At 37.3% G+C, this 15874-nt stretch overlaps 1 protein-coding gene across 1 annotated transcript in view; it reads left to right on the forward strand.

Annotated features, from left to right (window-relative positions):
• Positions 1-15874, forward strand: part of LOC129224656 (serine/threonine-protein kinase unc-51-like) — a 201666-nt gene that overhangs the window by 98745 nt on the left and 87047 nt on the right. The window contains exon 4 of the mRNA XM_054859195.1: positions 8301-8333. Coding sequence (XP_054715170.1) covers positions 8301-8333 — 33 coding nt within the window. The remainder of the gene's footprint in view (positions 1-8300; positions 8334-15874) is intronic.

The raw sequence follows: 15874 nt of genomic DNA on the forward strand, positions 1-15874 counted from the left end.
ATCTTTCATCAAAGCGTCTCTCGTTGTAGAAAAAGCAATTTTGCTTTCCTATACTTTTTTGTATTATTGCCTTATTTCTATGTGTTTGTAGTAAATGAAATCTGCATACAATATTTTTAGTACAAATTTATGATATTGCCTTGAAAACAAAATTTTTTACCTTGAAAAGTACTTGAAAAGTGCTTGAATTTTTTTCTGCCTAAAGGGTATGAACCCTGGGGGGGGGTCTTCGCGATGTTTAGGGAGGGTGCCCTTGATCTTAGGGGGGTGAGCACCCCTGCTTGACGGGCGGTTTTCTAGTTATAAAAGAATCATATTTCATTGTCATTGGCTACAAATTTGCCAAAACTCATCGAAGTTAATACTTTCCTTTGTGTTATTTATGTCCCTCGCGAAGATGTTTTTTTGTCGCGGAACAGCTGCGTTTGTTTCCGAACTGTCAGTCTTACATCAGCTATGGAAAGGGTGTTTTCTTGTGCGGTGCTTATCTGTGTGACATTTCGGCAGCTCAGCTGTTTTCCGTGTAGGTGACGTCACCTGTCGCTTCCTCCAATATTTTGCATTTTTGGCAGATTCTGTGAGTCGGATGATGACAGCTTGTGCAACTGACAATGGAAGGGTATCAAACTGTTTTATCATCTGTGTTGTTTCGTGCATTTTCCGGGAACGTGAAACAAGTCTTTCTTCTTGGTGCAGAAAGGAATTTTTATGAGATGAGCAGCTGTTGCGACATTTGGTGGAGCTTGTTCGTCAGTGGTGGCCGAGAAGAGAATTTGTATTGAGGATGGACGTGGAAAATATTACTAAAATTCGAATGAAATTTGCACAAAATTTGCTTTTAAGTTTGGATTTTCCCCCTCCCACTTTTTTTGAGGGAGAAGGGGGGGGCAATTTTTTAGCCTCCACCTCCGAAATTGTTTTAATTCCTGCTTTCTAAGCGAATCAATTATATAAGTGTAAATAAAGATCTTCCAACTCTCGTTACTGACTTTACTTACACAAATAAGACAAACCCTTCTCTTTGACGACACTCACATTTAATTTCACACTAAATACAAATACTACAGCTGTACACACACGTAACACAAAAGCTGACACTGAAGTATATGTTCCCGTCTGGAACAGTTGCCTGTTTCGACTCAAGCGCACGTCTCTCCTCTCGAGTTTTCTCATTCTGGCAAAGTGTTTCTCCCACAAGAGGGCGCTTTGTACAACAGTTCTTTACACAAATTAAAAAACAACACTGCAAAACGAAAGTTCACATAAGTGACGAGAGATGGTTATAATATTCTACAAACAGAACATTTCGTAAAAGTTCATTGCTAAACGTTTTGTATTTTGACAAGTAGCAATGTTACGTAAACTCTTTTTGCCAACCGAACTAATGACACCTGAGCAGGGTTGCAGAGAGCCAAGGGGGGCCCCTTGTCAGTTATGCCACCTTCCAAAAAAAGAAGCAAAAAAGGGAAAATAAAAAAAAAAGGTGGTGGAGGAGAAAAAAATCAAAACTGCTTACTAGAAAACAATTAACTCTATTTTAAGTGCCACAACAGTAAATTTTACTTGATCTTTACGTTTTCTCATATTTGGAGTCCCAGCCCCCTTTTTTTCCTTTTCTTTCTTTCTTTTTTTTGCGTCAGTGTTGCCCCCCCCCCCTCCAAGGCCCCTGCCAAGTTTCCGACTAGGCTGACATGGCCTCTCTTCGGGCCTGCACCTGAGTATAAACTAGCAACCGCGCCAGTGCTAGAAATAAGCGTCGTTAGCCGCATTTCGCGACTAAAAATTATTTTAGCATGATCCGCCTATGATGTTTTTCTGCATCCGTCCCGGCCGTAAGCCTTGCAATTATCATAAGCTGGACTATTTTACTTTAAAAAAAATATTTCGCTTCTAGCTTCTAACATGGTTTAAATGAAATTTTATTTTGATGTTAAAAAATATTTTCTACTTCTCTCTTTCCGGTTGTCAATGGAATACGTTTCTTCTTCCCTCGCTAAAATTTTCGAACTCGCTATTTCGGTTAAATGTTTCTTTCAAATTGGTGTGTAGGCTTAAAATTCAAGACCACATCTTTAGCGCTTTACCGTCTATCGGAGGATTTAAAACAGGGTTGTGTGAGTTTTGGCCAGTTGTGGTTTTAACTAGTGATGTTCTGGATATCCGTATCCGCGGATATCCGAGGAAAAATAAAGATCTGTATCCGCATCCGTATTCGTTACTTTTTTGGCGGATCTTTTCTATTCTAAAAATTCTTAAATATTTGAATAAAAGACTTTTAAATTCCGTTTAAATTAGGTTTTATTCCCTATTTAATTTCAGAAGCCAACGGTCATCTGAGACATGTTGTTTTTTCTTTTTTGATTTTTAGTTTAATATTAGTTTTTGTTATTGATTTGGGGTTTTTGTTATTCTTCATTTTGGTTTTTCTCGGCATCCTTCAAAAAAAAAAAAGATAAGGAATTCTCTGTTTACTGTTTGTAAAGGTGTTCCTGGCTCTGTTATTCCGTCGGTCGGAGTAATTTGGGTGGAATGGATTAGCGCTAAATTTATGCTGAAATAAAATGCAAAAAATTATTTCTATCCTATCCAGTAACAGCTTTACACTCTTGCTCCAGTATACTACATCTACCGAGCAAAATAGAAATAATTTTTCACATTCTATTTAACCATTTATGTGCAGTGCTGACCCGTTCCTCCAACTCCCCTTCAATTTTAAGGGAGATTTCTTTAAAGAATAATAAATCAGTCTTTATCGCCGTAGATGGAATTTTTTGAAGAAACAGTGTTATTATTATGACAGGGATGCTTTCCGTAATAAATTTTAACACTTGGATAGTTGAATTGGGCAAAAAAAAATTTGAAATCCGTATCCGCGGATCTTGACACTAATGATCCGGATCCGTATCCGCGGATCTACTTTTTAACGATCCAGCACATCACTAGTTTTAACCATGGATAAAACCGGCTTGGATAAAAGCAGTTTTGTTCATTAGTCGTGAATATAGGAAATAATAACGTTTAAAGTGAATATAAATTAATACATAATTAAAAGAAAAATGAAACAGCAATTGCATAATCAGTCACTATTCATTATTTAAGTAAACAGTTAACTTTACATATTGCAAATACTAAATTACTGCATGTTTCAAAAGAAAAGTCACATCACTGGCAGAAGTATGTCTCAAAGAGTAAATAGCACAATATACACTTGTTTCATCGTCTCATAAGCACAAAAAAAATTTCAAATTTGTTCAAAGTGTTCCATTAATTTTTTAAACAAATTGAATATGTCTTAGAAGTTTTGTGAAAAATAGCTGCAGGCCATTTAGTGTTACTATTTGTAGTAAACAAATTTTAATGTTAATATAAAAAAAAGTTGAAATTAAATGACTAACTCAGTTTGAAAAATTACTTCAGTTTTGATAAATACACGTTCTATTACTTATATTTATGTTGTGCAGCAATATGCATATAAATTATATGTGAACACATATTAGTGTGCTTTTACACAATATAGTTTCGGTCAGCTCTTTGGTGGTAAAATCCAGTTTTGACTAGTTTTAACCGGTGGCACGGATAAAATCCGTTTTGTCCGGCCAAAACTGCAACCTGGATTCAAAACGAAGACCTTTTTTCATTTCACTATTTCAATGACTTCTCGCGCGTTCTTCCAAGAGGCAATCTCAGTGACGCAATACAAGGTATCTCTTGCACTTGGAAGTAACTATTAAACTGTTGATTTTCTTGGGACGGAGCCCGTCGTGCTGTCTTGTCACCAAGCTTTCTCGGTCCAAAATAGAACAGCCAGCTGGAGGTACTCTACCTTCCTGCGTGAATGTCATCCTGCCTCTTCCGAGTTCTGTTTTCGCAGATGAGTTCATAAATGAACCCGTTGTGCGGACCATGAAGTCATGACCGAATATCTTTGGGTGTGTCGTTGTTTGGATGTTTCTTCCGCCATTGGGGACTCCCTGGTGAGAGATTCCGTTCCTTTTCGTTTTCAAAATTTACGACGTGTGTGTGAAAAAATCAGCAATGAGTGATCAACGTTGCCCACGGCAAAGTTGCCAGATGGTCAAATCCAGATTTCCCAAATTCCCTTCCAACTTTTCCCCAAAAAGCGATGTTTTCTATCAAAATTCCCCAAATTCAAAAAGTATTTTTCCACAAATATTTTCATAAAATAAATCGACTTCCTCTAATATTTTTGTCTCTTGAAAAAAATTTTTTTCCCCAAATAGCCAAATTTTCTTACAAAATTCCCCAACTTTTTTTTTTCTTAACATTTTCGCTTTTTTTTTTTTTTTTTTGTCTTCTTTATCTTTCTTATCTTTCTTTACTAATAATAAAACTGAAAGTCTCTCTGTCTATATATCTCTCTGTCCGGATCTCTCTCTGTCTGTCAAAATCTCTGTGACACGCATAGCGCCTAGACCGTTCTGCCGATTTTCATGAAATTTGGCAAAGAATTAGTTTGTAGCATGGGGGTGTGCATCTTTAAGCAATTTTTCGAAAATTCGATTTTGTTCCTTTTCTATTCCAAGTTTAAGAACATTTTTCCGAGCAAAATTATGATAAAATGGACGAGTAAATTACCAAGTTATCATAACGTGGAACCGTAACGTGGGCAATCCAATGGGCGAGATATTCATCATGCATTATTTGTAAGTATACAGGGGAACCAAAAGACCTTTTAATTTTCTACTACGGGCAAAGCCGTGCGGGTGCCACTAGTCATAAATACAAGCGCCTGACCGAGATAAGAAATAACCAAATATTTTTTTTCTACTCGCATTTACTACTCTGCTTCTGTATGTATATTTAAACTAAGATTTTTGTATACATTTATCCAAGAACGTTCTTCATCACTTATTTTTACCTTATTCACGTATCAAAACTAGTTACTCACGCAGAACTTTTAATGCGAATTCCGTAGCATAATATTCCACATAATGTAAAATGCGAATTCCATAAAGTTAAGCAAAGCTAAACCAACGTTGTTAAATACAAACAACTTCTTGACGCGAATTTAAATACGAAAAAAAAAAAAAAAAAAATCCCGAGGTTTTTTTTCCCCCCAGCTTTTCCCCAAGAAAAAAATGTTTCCCCAAAGAATTCCCCTCAAAACACATTTCCCCAAAATTTCCCCAGAGAGCACCAGATTTCCCCAAAATGGTTAAATTTCCCCCAATCTGGCAACACTGGCCCACGGTCAGTTAAGCGTATGGTGCGCTGTGCCTGCGTAGTCAGTGCTAGATAAAACTCGAAAAGCGTCTAGTACTCGGATCTTAATTTGCATGAGACAGCTCTTGCACTTTCCTTTTTCGGTTAATGTTCACTGAACGGGATTTCAAACTGTTTACGCGTGAAGCTTAGTTTTGAAGAATTTAGGGCGCCGGCACTTTATTTATTTATTTATTTATTTTTCAACAAATTAAGGGGTTACAGTACCTCAAAAATGATGAAACGATCAAAAAAAAAAATGTATCGCTTATTTCAAAACTAAAAACTATTCGGAACACAGGGGAAAAGTTTCATTGCTTTAGTTCAAATATTTAAAAAGTTATGCGTGGTTTTAGGCCATGCTCGCTATGTGTTCTTATGCAAAAGAACTTTAAATTTCTTTTTCTCGATAACGGGTTTTTTATTTTTTTTTTTATTTTTGTGTGTGTGTGTGTTTTCATGTCATTAGAATCCCTAAGGATTTTTTTCTATTAAAGATACAGCTTTAAAGTAATACTTTTTGCAATTGAGGTAACATATTTGACAAAACTGTGCATTGAAAAAGCATTTTATAAATTACTGAAATGTTTAGAGCATATTAAACCTTTAAAAAACAATTAAAAAAAAAAACTTTGATTTTTTTACATAATTAATCACAGAAAATTTTCTAATAAACATATAAGCAAATGAATGCACAGATTTTTAGAGATGATTATAGTGATCGTTTAGCAAAAAACTTTTTTAATTAGTGCAAAAATATAAAAAAAGCCTTCAAGATTTTAAAATATTGAAATTTTCCTCAATTTTTTAATTTTTTTAAAAAAATAGGCAATATTTTTAAATTTTGAAAATAAATTGTTGATTACGAAATAAGTATGCATGTTATGGTTTCAAAGAAACATAAAATTTACTTAAATTTTAAAAAAAAGTTTGAAAGGTACTTTGACCCCTTAAGACCTGCCAATAATCCAAGATTTTCGGCATTGCTTCCACTAATATTCAGTTCTAATCGAAACGAATAGAGAAATTCAAATTTATGATAAAATACTCATTTTATATGCTTTATTAAATCTTACTTTGAAGGAACAAATGACTTGAAATTTGTTCCGATGGAAGTCAGAAGCAAGGTACCATCCCCCTCAAGAGCAGTGACGCATCGCCCCAAATACCGCAAAAACCCCAAGAGCGAAAGACCTCCTCCCCCTAAAAGAAAAAATACCCATACCCCCCCCCCTTAAAATTTCAGTTGCGCGATCATGACCGCCCCCTTCCCTCTCCAAGGGGAGCACCCTTGGTCAGACGACAGGTTACACCAGAAATAAGGTACCTTTGGCAGCCTTACCTAGTAATCACAAAGTTTTTTTTTTTTTTGGTGTGTGTGTCTGTGTTAAAATGGTACGATAGATGCAGATCCACTTGCACTGCTTTTTCATTTTTTATTCATGTTTTCTCTCGTTGACTGCTTTTCATCTATACTGAATTCTTATTCGATCTCCGTCAAGTGTTTATGTTGTATTTGTTGCTACTCTACGATTTTGTTTATATGTGTAACTTCGCCGAAGTTGTTTTGATGATGGGGGGCTTAATTTGCATGGGAGCTTGCATGAGCTGAGCTCCTGCTCTTCTTTTAAATTTTACGTTGAATTTTACGTTTTAGATGAAACTCAGCTTATTTATATGCAAAAATAAGATCTGGGGATTATAGGGCTCTTGTACTTCTTGTGCCCTGACAAGCGTGTGATAAAATTGATATGTAATCAAAAAATGCTTCTTTTCTTCCCAAATGGTGTGATTGACCTGCAAGTGCTTCTACGTAAGTTTATCGCAAGGCAGCAACATTCGAAATTCTGACTAAGGAACTAAACTCCTTCTGACTAAGGATGGAAACTAAAATGCTGGCTGGATACTCGCGTCGAAACCTACATCTTCCCTGCGTTAGTCAATTTGAATTTAAATGTTGACATTTGGCAAAACCTTTAAGCACGCGGGAGTTACATCTGCCTGTGTGATTCAACACTTCTACATACTTTTTGGACAGAGGAAAAAAAAAAAAGCTTTCATTCCTCAACTCGAGTTCACACAATAACAGTGATGGCTAAAACAGTAGAGCCTTTAACGTTGAATGCGTGTTTTATATTGTACTAGCTGGGGGCGTTGCCTGGCTTTGCCCGGTCTACCTTGAAAAAAACCATTGCGTCAAGTGAAGTATCTTCAATAACCAGGATTAAATGAAAGAAAAAAAAACATCATGCAAAATTTTCTCGCCAAACAATGACGACAGATCCTAAAATACTTTTAAGAAATGAAAATAAAATGAGAACGATGGATTTAAAAGGCGTAACCATGGAAACACTTAATAAAATAAGTTTAAGAATTAAAAATGAGAAAGATGGAAATAAACAATGGATTCAAAAAGCGTTACCGTGGAAAAGCAAAATAAAATGGTTAAAAACTTGAATAGAGAACAGATTTTTGAACTTCATTTAATTCGCTTGTAACTTTTTTTCTAGTGGAGATCGAGGGATAAACTTTCGAATTTAGGTCGAGTTCGAGCTGGAGTAAGAAAAGCAGCTTTTTCCAATGCTGCCAAAAAGAAAACTGTGGGACAATTCCTTCACTTTTTATTGATGGATTTAATGAAGAAAATAGTTCCTAAATTTCAGCTAAGCCTAAAAAAATTGGAGCTAAAAACGTAAAAAACTCCCGCCGCAATTAAGTTAGAGCATTGGAACAAATTGCGTAGAACGCGCAAAATTCTTCCCTTTCCAACGATATGTAATATTACTATTTGCGAGTAATTTTTCACCCCCATATTCGAGAATTTACAATAAAATTGGGCCTAAATTGGAATAAAAAAAGAACCATTCATCGAATTTTTTTCCAACTGGTCTGCAAACCTTCTCAGAGCTTAAAGGAACAAACTGAAAATTTCAGCGAAATCGGCCAGGTAGTTCTCGAGTTTTGCAAGTTCAAACACGCAGACGCTTTTTGGAGACTTCATTTTATACTATGTAGAGATTTCAATAAATCAATGCTTCTTTAAACAATGAATATTCACTTTGTTTCTTTCCTTTCAGGACTCCCCCAAGAATTTGTACATAGTGATTGAGGTAAGTTTCCTTTTACTTGTTTTTCATATGTGACCTTATAGTCTGTGACGAAAATGGGTTGAGATGAAGTCGCTCTTCAAGTGTTTAATTCAGATAAATTAACGATGAAGTAAATAGAAACATCAAACTTAAACCGATGTTTCAGTCTAATATCCAATTCAGACAAGGAAAGGAAAGGAAACTCTCCAATTTGCTAGCCAAAGCTAAAAATAAACACTTGTCAGATTAAATTCAAGGGCGCCTTTATAAGGGGGGCTCAAGCCCCCCTCCCCCTTTGAGATGAGAACTTCCTTGCTTTTAGCGCTTTTTTTCTTTGCAAAAATGTAAACAAAATTCTTTTCTATCCATCAATGAATAAGTTATTAAAAATGTCAAATTTTAATATCTCCAATCTGTACTGAAAGCGGTTTCCATGGGGAAAATGTTTTGCTAAACCATTCGGAAAATTTCTGAGCCCCCACCCCTTAGAATTTTTATATGGGCGCCCATGATTAAATTGTGTAGCTTTATTTTTTCCTTCAAATCTTTGTAAAGAAAGATCGCTTGAGCGATGTTGGACTGTATTTTGCTATGTTTTGTGCGCTTTGGTATTTATTGTTTGTTGGTCCTTCCCTTTCCATTTTTTTTCCCAAGATGAGGGGGTATATATAAAGTGCATATTGTATCGAAAAACAACCAAACATCTCATACACAAAACATGTAAGTAGTACATTGATTTCGAAAAACCAGAAGTAGGCAATTGCCTTTTCCTAACCCTTGTAAATGATGTTTCTGATTGGCAGTCGTTGTTTTTGTACCCAAGCCAAAATTGAACCGTCATACTAACTTTCTAGGAAACTGAAGTAATAAAAAGAGGCATGTTTATTCTTTGCTTTTTTACTCCCACATTATTTGAACAATTGAAAGAGTGGTAGATGGTGCTTTTTTATGGAATTGTATCATCAGCGCTTGATTACCGAATATGTCAACTAGACCGTGGCCTAGGTTCCCTGCTTTATAGGGGTCTCCAAATGGTTAAAATTCTTTCAGGCAAAGGTAAAATTGTTTTAGTCAACTGTACGGTTTGACTACCGGCGGCCCGCCCCCAAAAAGCGCTTGGTCTTAAGTCCCCTAATATCTTAATCGAGCCATATGTATCATTTAATTTTTTCTCATAACATAGCACCATCCACATAATTTTCTCAAACTGTAACTAATGTCACATTATTTGTTCTTCTACCTACTTCTTCAAAAGTGCCATCGACATGATCATCTCAACATGTAAACAAATGTCACATTACCCAATTGATTGTTTATTATTCGATTGATGCTTTAAAGTAGGGGGAAAGAGAATGTTAACTTAATTTGAATGCCAAATTACTTTCGCTGCTTCTAATGATAGAGTTTAAGAGACAAGGGCTTGAGGACGCAGGTAAACTTTAGCATGAGAAGATAAAGCATTATTACGTTACAAAGTTGCAAATTTGCTTCTGTGCGCAACCGAACAACCATTTTCTGATGCTCCACGATCGTGTTCAAAAGCAGGCGTGTCTTTTAAGGGTTGTCAACTCTAGAAATGGTTCGGCAAACAGCACCACGAGTGATAGAAAAAAAGTTTCGTAGACTGACCGTCAGTGATAATGTCCATTGTTATTCGTTTTGCACGGTATCGCAATTTTGATACACAACTTTTCAATTCTGAAGATGGACCATATTGTCAAGAGGTTTTGTGCTAAGCGAAGATGAAGGCCTTTTACTTGTTTTGTGTAACGTTTATTTATTATGTTTATTGCCTCGTCCGCTACGAATCCCGTCAATCGTGGTTTGGGTCTGATCTAGGAAACGTATGATGGAGATTCATGGCTAGATATCATACTTCGCCAAACTTGGTTATTTATTTTTGGAACTCTTTGGTTCTCGGTTCTCCGCCTGCCCCGCCTCCTTTTTACGCAATTTCATAAGGTGACGCATTTAAACTAATCATTAAAAGAAACCGAGGAAAAGGTTTGTTTTTCAAATTGCTTTTTCAAAAGGCGCCATGTATGCTGTAGAATCTTTAGGCAAATCCGTCGTCGCGGTTTTAATTTCCCTAAACATTCTTTAAACTATTTGGAAAACTTCTGCTACAAGTTTGAAAGTCGTCAATTTTACGTCAGCCCTTTTACCAAAACTTGATTTTTCTAGCTTCGCGGGAACATTTTTTCGTTATTGCGTTATTCCCCGCATAAAACAGTATTTTTCCACGGTTTTGATTTGGCGACAGTGGTCGATGGTCTTCTTAAGAGTTAAGAACCGTTTATTTTGAACCCACGTTGCATTCTGTTCTGGGGAAGATCGTCTGTAATTAGAAACCATTAAGCCTTATTAAAATAGCGGCTGACAATGCCTAAGTCGGCGGAAATTCCGTGATTAGCTAAGGATTTGGGCCGTTAGAAAACTCGCATAAAAGTAGCTTAAAGAAAAGCTGAGGTTTTAGTGGAATGGAAAATTTCATGCTGCAAGGAAATGCGTCACGTATCGTTGCTTCGACCAATACCGTAAGCTTAAGATAGTCGCATTTTATAGAACTGTCTGCTGCCCCGTTACGGTATCCGGGCTCGTTTTAGTGCGAATGGCGGCCAAAAGGACTGTTTAGTAAGATTACGTGACTTGGTCGATTTATTTCTTTAATTGGATGATTTTTCGCTAAAAATATGTTGCTTAATCTTACGAGTAGTTCATTATAGTGGAAATGGGTTCGACAAAGAGTATTTTGGTTAACATAAGCGTTCCTTTCGTCGGGTCTAACAAGTTCTACCTTGTCGTAAAAACTTGCCTTCTCTACCCATTACTTTGATAAATTGTTTTAAAGACACAAACTTTTTTTAGTTATTACTTTCTGGAGAAAAATGGGAACTGTTAAACAATGAACTATGTCCCAAGGTTTTACATGGTATGCAACTGGAGATAATCACCAGTTATACCCTTCAAATGAATTTAAATTTTTAAATGAAAGATGCGCTCAGTTAGTTTTGTTACGAATCATTCACGGTTTCATTTGTACAATATATATTGATTCTGAAAATGTCATTAAATAATTTCTAAGAACTAATGACTGTATTATTAGTATTTGAAAGCACTCTGCTTGCAAAAATAACATGTTGCGTTCCGCACACACATGCAACACTACTGGAGCTAATGGTAAGACGATAAAGACTAGTGGTTTGTGTCATGGTATAGTTGGTGCCATCAAGAGATAACGCAGGGGTGCCCACCTAGGGAGGGGGCATGGCGCAGACTGCGTCATTACAATTTTTTGGGAAGTATTTTCCTCATTTTTTTGGAGGGGGGGGGGCTCTTGCTTTTGGGGAGGGGTCGCAAAATTTAGGGGGGGTGCCCTTGCTCTAAGGGGGGGTGGGCAACCCTGGATAACAGGTCAACTGGAATCGGAAGGCAGAAGACTTCAGTTTGTAGCAGGAATGAATGAGTGGTTACAATGATCAGAAATGAGTAATACTGATTCAATCACAGTCCACTTTCTCAAAAATTCCGAAATAAACTCTCCCAACTGAGGTAAACTCTTACGTCACATACGCCAACTTATCGTGGTTACCACGTCAACCAAGACTTTTCCTTAAGGGCGGTTTCCGGATCCCGATTATCTCCGAAATTATACAAAATTGTACACTACTTGCTTCCTGACACATTTCTAATGCGGGGGCCCCTCTCCAAAAATTTTTCTGGTTACATCAACTATACTGTGTCTTGACACTTGGGGTTCTACGTCAAAGGGGCTATGGGTGTAGCATCTGCCCCTCCCTAGAAGAGAACCCCCGACTCCCACGCTCTTTCTAAATGTTACCGAAGATAGTTTAAATTGCAACTTTAGGACTTCAATTTCGAAATATTTCCCGGGGAGAGCTGCATAACCGCTTTTTCTAATCTGACCAAAAATCACATAAAATGTTTTTTAGGGGAAGAGGAGGAGTATAATTTCAAGTAATTTCCGAGGTCCGTGCAAGGAGAATTGGGCAACTAAAAACCACTATCTTGTTGCCCCTCCGTAACGGGAATCCTGGGTACGCCCATTGCCACGGCCGAAAAAGGATGAAAAACATGAGATATTTTTCAGCTTGACAAAAAATGCAAGGATGCCTATTGCATGATCTAGCAAAAGGGACCCCCCATCCGAAATGAATGATGGAGCACGGTACATGATACAGGGGTGCCCACCTGGAGGGGGGGAGCATGGCGCAGACTGTGCCATTGAAATTTTTAGGGGGAGTGTTTTGAGCTGCAATTATCACTTTTTGGGGGGTGTAAACCTTGCGATATATAGGAGGGAGTACGCCCTTGCTCTTAGGCGTAACGGGCAAGGCCCGAATAACTAAGAGTGAGGCCCTAGGCCCACATTAATTTGGAGGCCCCCTTGAAGACTCTGCGGTGGAATGCAGTGGTTGATTTTCAGGTTTGGGGAGCCTCGGAATGCATTTTTGGGGACCTCTTTGTCTGTCACAGAACTATGTAAATCATTTATCATGTGCTCTTATGAATCAACTTCTGTGTCCCTCGGTAAGTGTGACATGGTAAATTCGCTACTGGTAAAATGAATAAAAATTATCATTTGAGGAAGTTTTTTTTCCACTTAACAAGTCATTTTATTATTATTTAAAAATACATGTATTTTTCATGTAGGTTTAATGCTATGCATAATTCTTTAAGTAATTTGGGGCCCCTTACGAAGATGAGGCCCCAGGCCCAGGCCTAGTTGGCCTGTGCGGTAATCAGGCCCTGGGAACGGGTACCCCTGGTGTATGGCTCTTCAGCGATGTTTTCCTTCTAAGTTCGTCGCATAGGTTCTTTGCGGGACGGTTTACTCGGGCGAAAGAAGAAAGTAAAAATAGCCGTCTCTCTGTTTGTACACAGTCGCTACCGCTTCGCTCCAGTTTTCCTCTTATGCAATGATAGATGCATTCCTCCCTTTATTACGCAATGCAATGCGTCTCCGCTATCGGCTGCTGCTTCTCGATACGATGCGGAAGCTCTTGAGCCTTCCTTCTTCTTCAGCGAACTGGCCGAAAAGAATTTTCGGGAACGCATTCGAGACTGATTTGCTTCTCTCGTCTTCAGGGTTGCCAGAATTAAGAACAGTAAATACGGGACAGGCTTCTAGGAGTGAAAAGGGGGGGGGGATATTAATGACACGTCTATGCATGATAAATCTGAAAAATTCAATCGCAACGAAGCATTAAACTTCACAAAATGTCGCCTATCAAAGTATAAATATCGTTTTCGTTGCAGTTGACGACGCATGCGCAGAAATACAGGGGCGCCTACCTATGGGAGGGTCATGGCACAGACTACGCCATTGAAATGTTTAGAGAGGTAGTGAATACTACTTTCAAGAAGCTACAATTCAGTTGTTTTGAGGAAAACTCGGCGTTTTTTTTTCTTTTGCATGATTTTTTGTGATTGTGAAGACTTGATTTAAAGGTTATTAAAGTACTATTTCTAAATTTTATTTAATGAAAAGTATTTTTCTTCTATCGAACAAAAATTTTCACGAAGTGTGAGTCTGTATTACGGAATTAGTAGTTGCCTATATTTAGGACATCTAATCTGGCAGCGTCTTTGATTAGGATCTGCGTATCCTTCATAATGCTACCTGGTTCGGTTTGCCCCAACAGTTGTTCTCACCCCATTATATATAGTGGTATGGAAGAGCTAAAAGTTATCAACAAAAAATATTTCATTTTACTTGAAGTTAAACTTTGCAACAGTTTGGTGTGGCACATAGGCTGCAAAATTGAAGTCTTACGCCTATCCACAAGTGTGGTTGTTTTCTTTTTTTTTTCTTTTTTTTTTTTCTGGATCACAAAATGAGTTGTTTGAGTCGAATGTGGAAAAAAAGAATGAATAAATAATTGGTACGTGTCACAAAACAAACTTTTTTTTAAATTTTGGTCTGCGCAGTTCTGTTGCTAGGGTTCTCCTCAGCTCAGCATCCGTAGAGAGTTGACCTTGTGGGCACGCTAGTTGCACGTGCCCTTGCTTTTGTTCGCTCCCACTCCGGTGGAGGAATGACTGTGTGGAAGAGGACGGCTCTCGTGACGTTCGACTCAGCAGATTTTTTTTTTTTCTCCGATTCATTGGAAAGGACAGATTTTGAATCAATGGAAAGCTGTTCGATCCACTGTCTCATTTCACAGTTCCACTTCTTGAGAGCTGAAGAAAAATTCTTCAATGCAAAGTGAGCAAAAAAAAAAAAAAAAAGAGTTTGAATTGTAAAGGAGCCAGCCAATGAGAGATGACTAGCTGACAATTTATTCTCATTGTTTTTTGTCTTCTAGATAAATGGTTTTCATTCATTCCAAACGGAAATAGTATCTGAGAAACTGGAAATGTGTTATTTTTGGTACTATAGTTGTCTTTCGATTGGAATGACTCGACTATAGTTATCCAGTATTAATCATTTTCGAACTTTCGTTGTCGGCATTTTTTGAAGGATTTTCTTCTCAACTAATGTCAGTGTCTAACTGCTGATGCATAACGCAGTGTCACGATATAGGAACACTTTTGGTTTCCCACCTTCCCCATGTAGTAAAATGAGAATTCGCATCTATTGTCTAATTTTTGCTGTTGCTAAGCTTTTAAAATATCCTATGTGGCAAAGAAGATCGCACGTGTCGAAGCTTTCGTCCACTGGATCACAGATTCAAATATATTTCTACATGGATGTTAAAAGAATAAAATGAGTAAAAATCATTACATGAGTTTTTTTTTTTTTTATCAATTTTAAGATGCGTTGTGTATCAAAATCTTATGTGTTATCAGTTATCATTTGCTGTCTTATATGCGTTATCAATTTTCACATGGAATAGTGTCGAATGTTGTTCCTTATTTTCGCCTTAAATGAAAAATGGCTGTCGAGCATTCCATCCTTAGTTGCTTCTATTTTAGCAACTTTTTCTACTCGCTTCATTGCTGTGGGGTAAAATCAATTAGTTTCAGATACTAGCTGCGTCTGTAAGTATTGATTTTTGCTTTCGTTTGTAAGACTAGATGCGGAAATAGAATTTAAAAACACGAATAGATAAGTTTCTGACCTCCCATGCTTTAATGCTGTCGATGCCAAATCGTGATTTTAATTTTATCACAAAACAGTGGCCGAATAATAGCTGTAGCATAGCTGTGCTGATGAATTATTCTTTATGTAGGATCCGGTCTGATCCTGATCAAGAATTAAGTTTGTATTTTCCTGATACTGGACATCACTGGCGAACCAGAACTTTCTCCTGGTGCGGATGAGAGGGTTGAGTTAGCGCAAGTCTTTGCCATGTATATCATTAACGTACTAAAGTTTTCAATATTTAAAGATTCCAGGGCATTACCTCCAACCCCTTTCCCCCGTCGCCGCTTTTCTGCTGGTCATCATTGCTGCTTTTATTAATATTAGTAGAGTTTTGTGGAAGAACATGTTAAATGACAAATCTGAACCTGAGAAAAACTGCTTTTAAGCTTTGGGCTTACTCCTCACCCGCCCCTCCGTTCCTTAAATCAGAGTTTTCGAAAAAACAAAAAAG

Source organism: Uloborus diversus, chromosome 6 (assembly GCF_026930045.1).
Source record: "Uloborus diversus isolate 005 chromosome 6, Udiv.v.3.1, whole genome shotgun sequence".
Lineage (NCBI taxonomy): Eukaryota > Metazoa > Arthropoda > Arachnida > Araneae > Uloboridae > Uloborus > Uloborus diversus.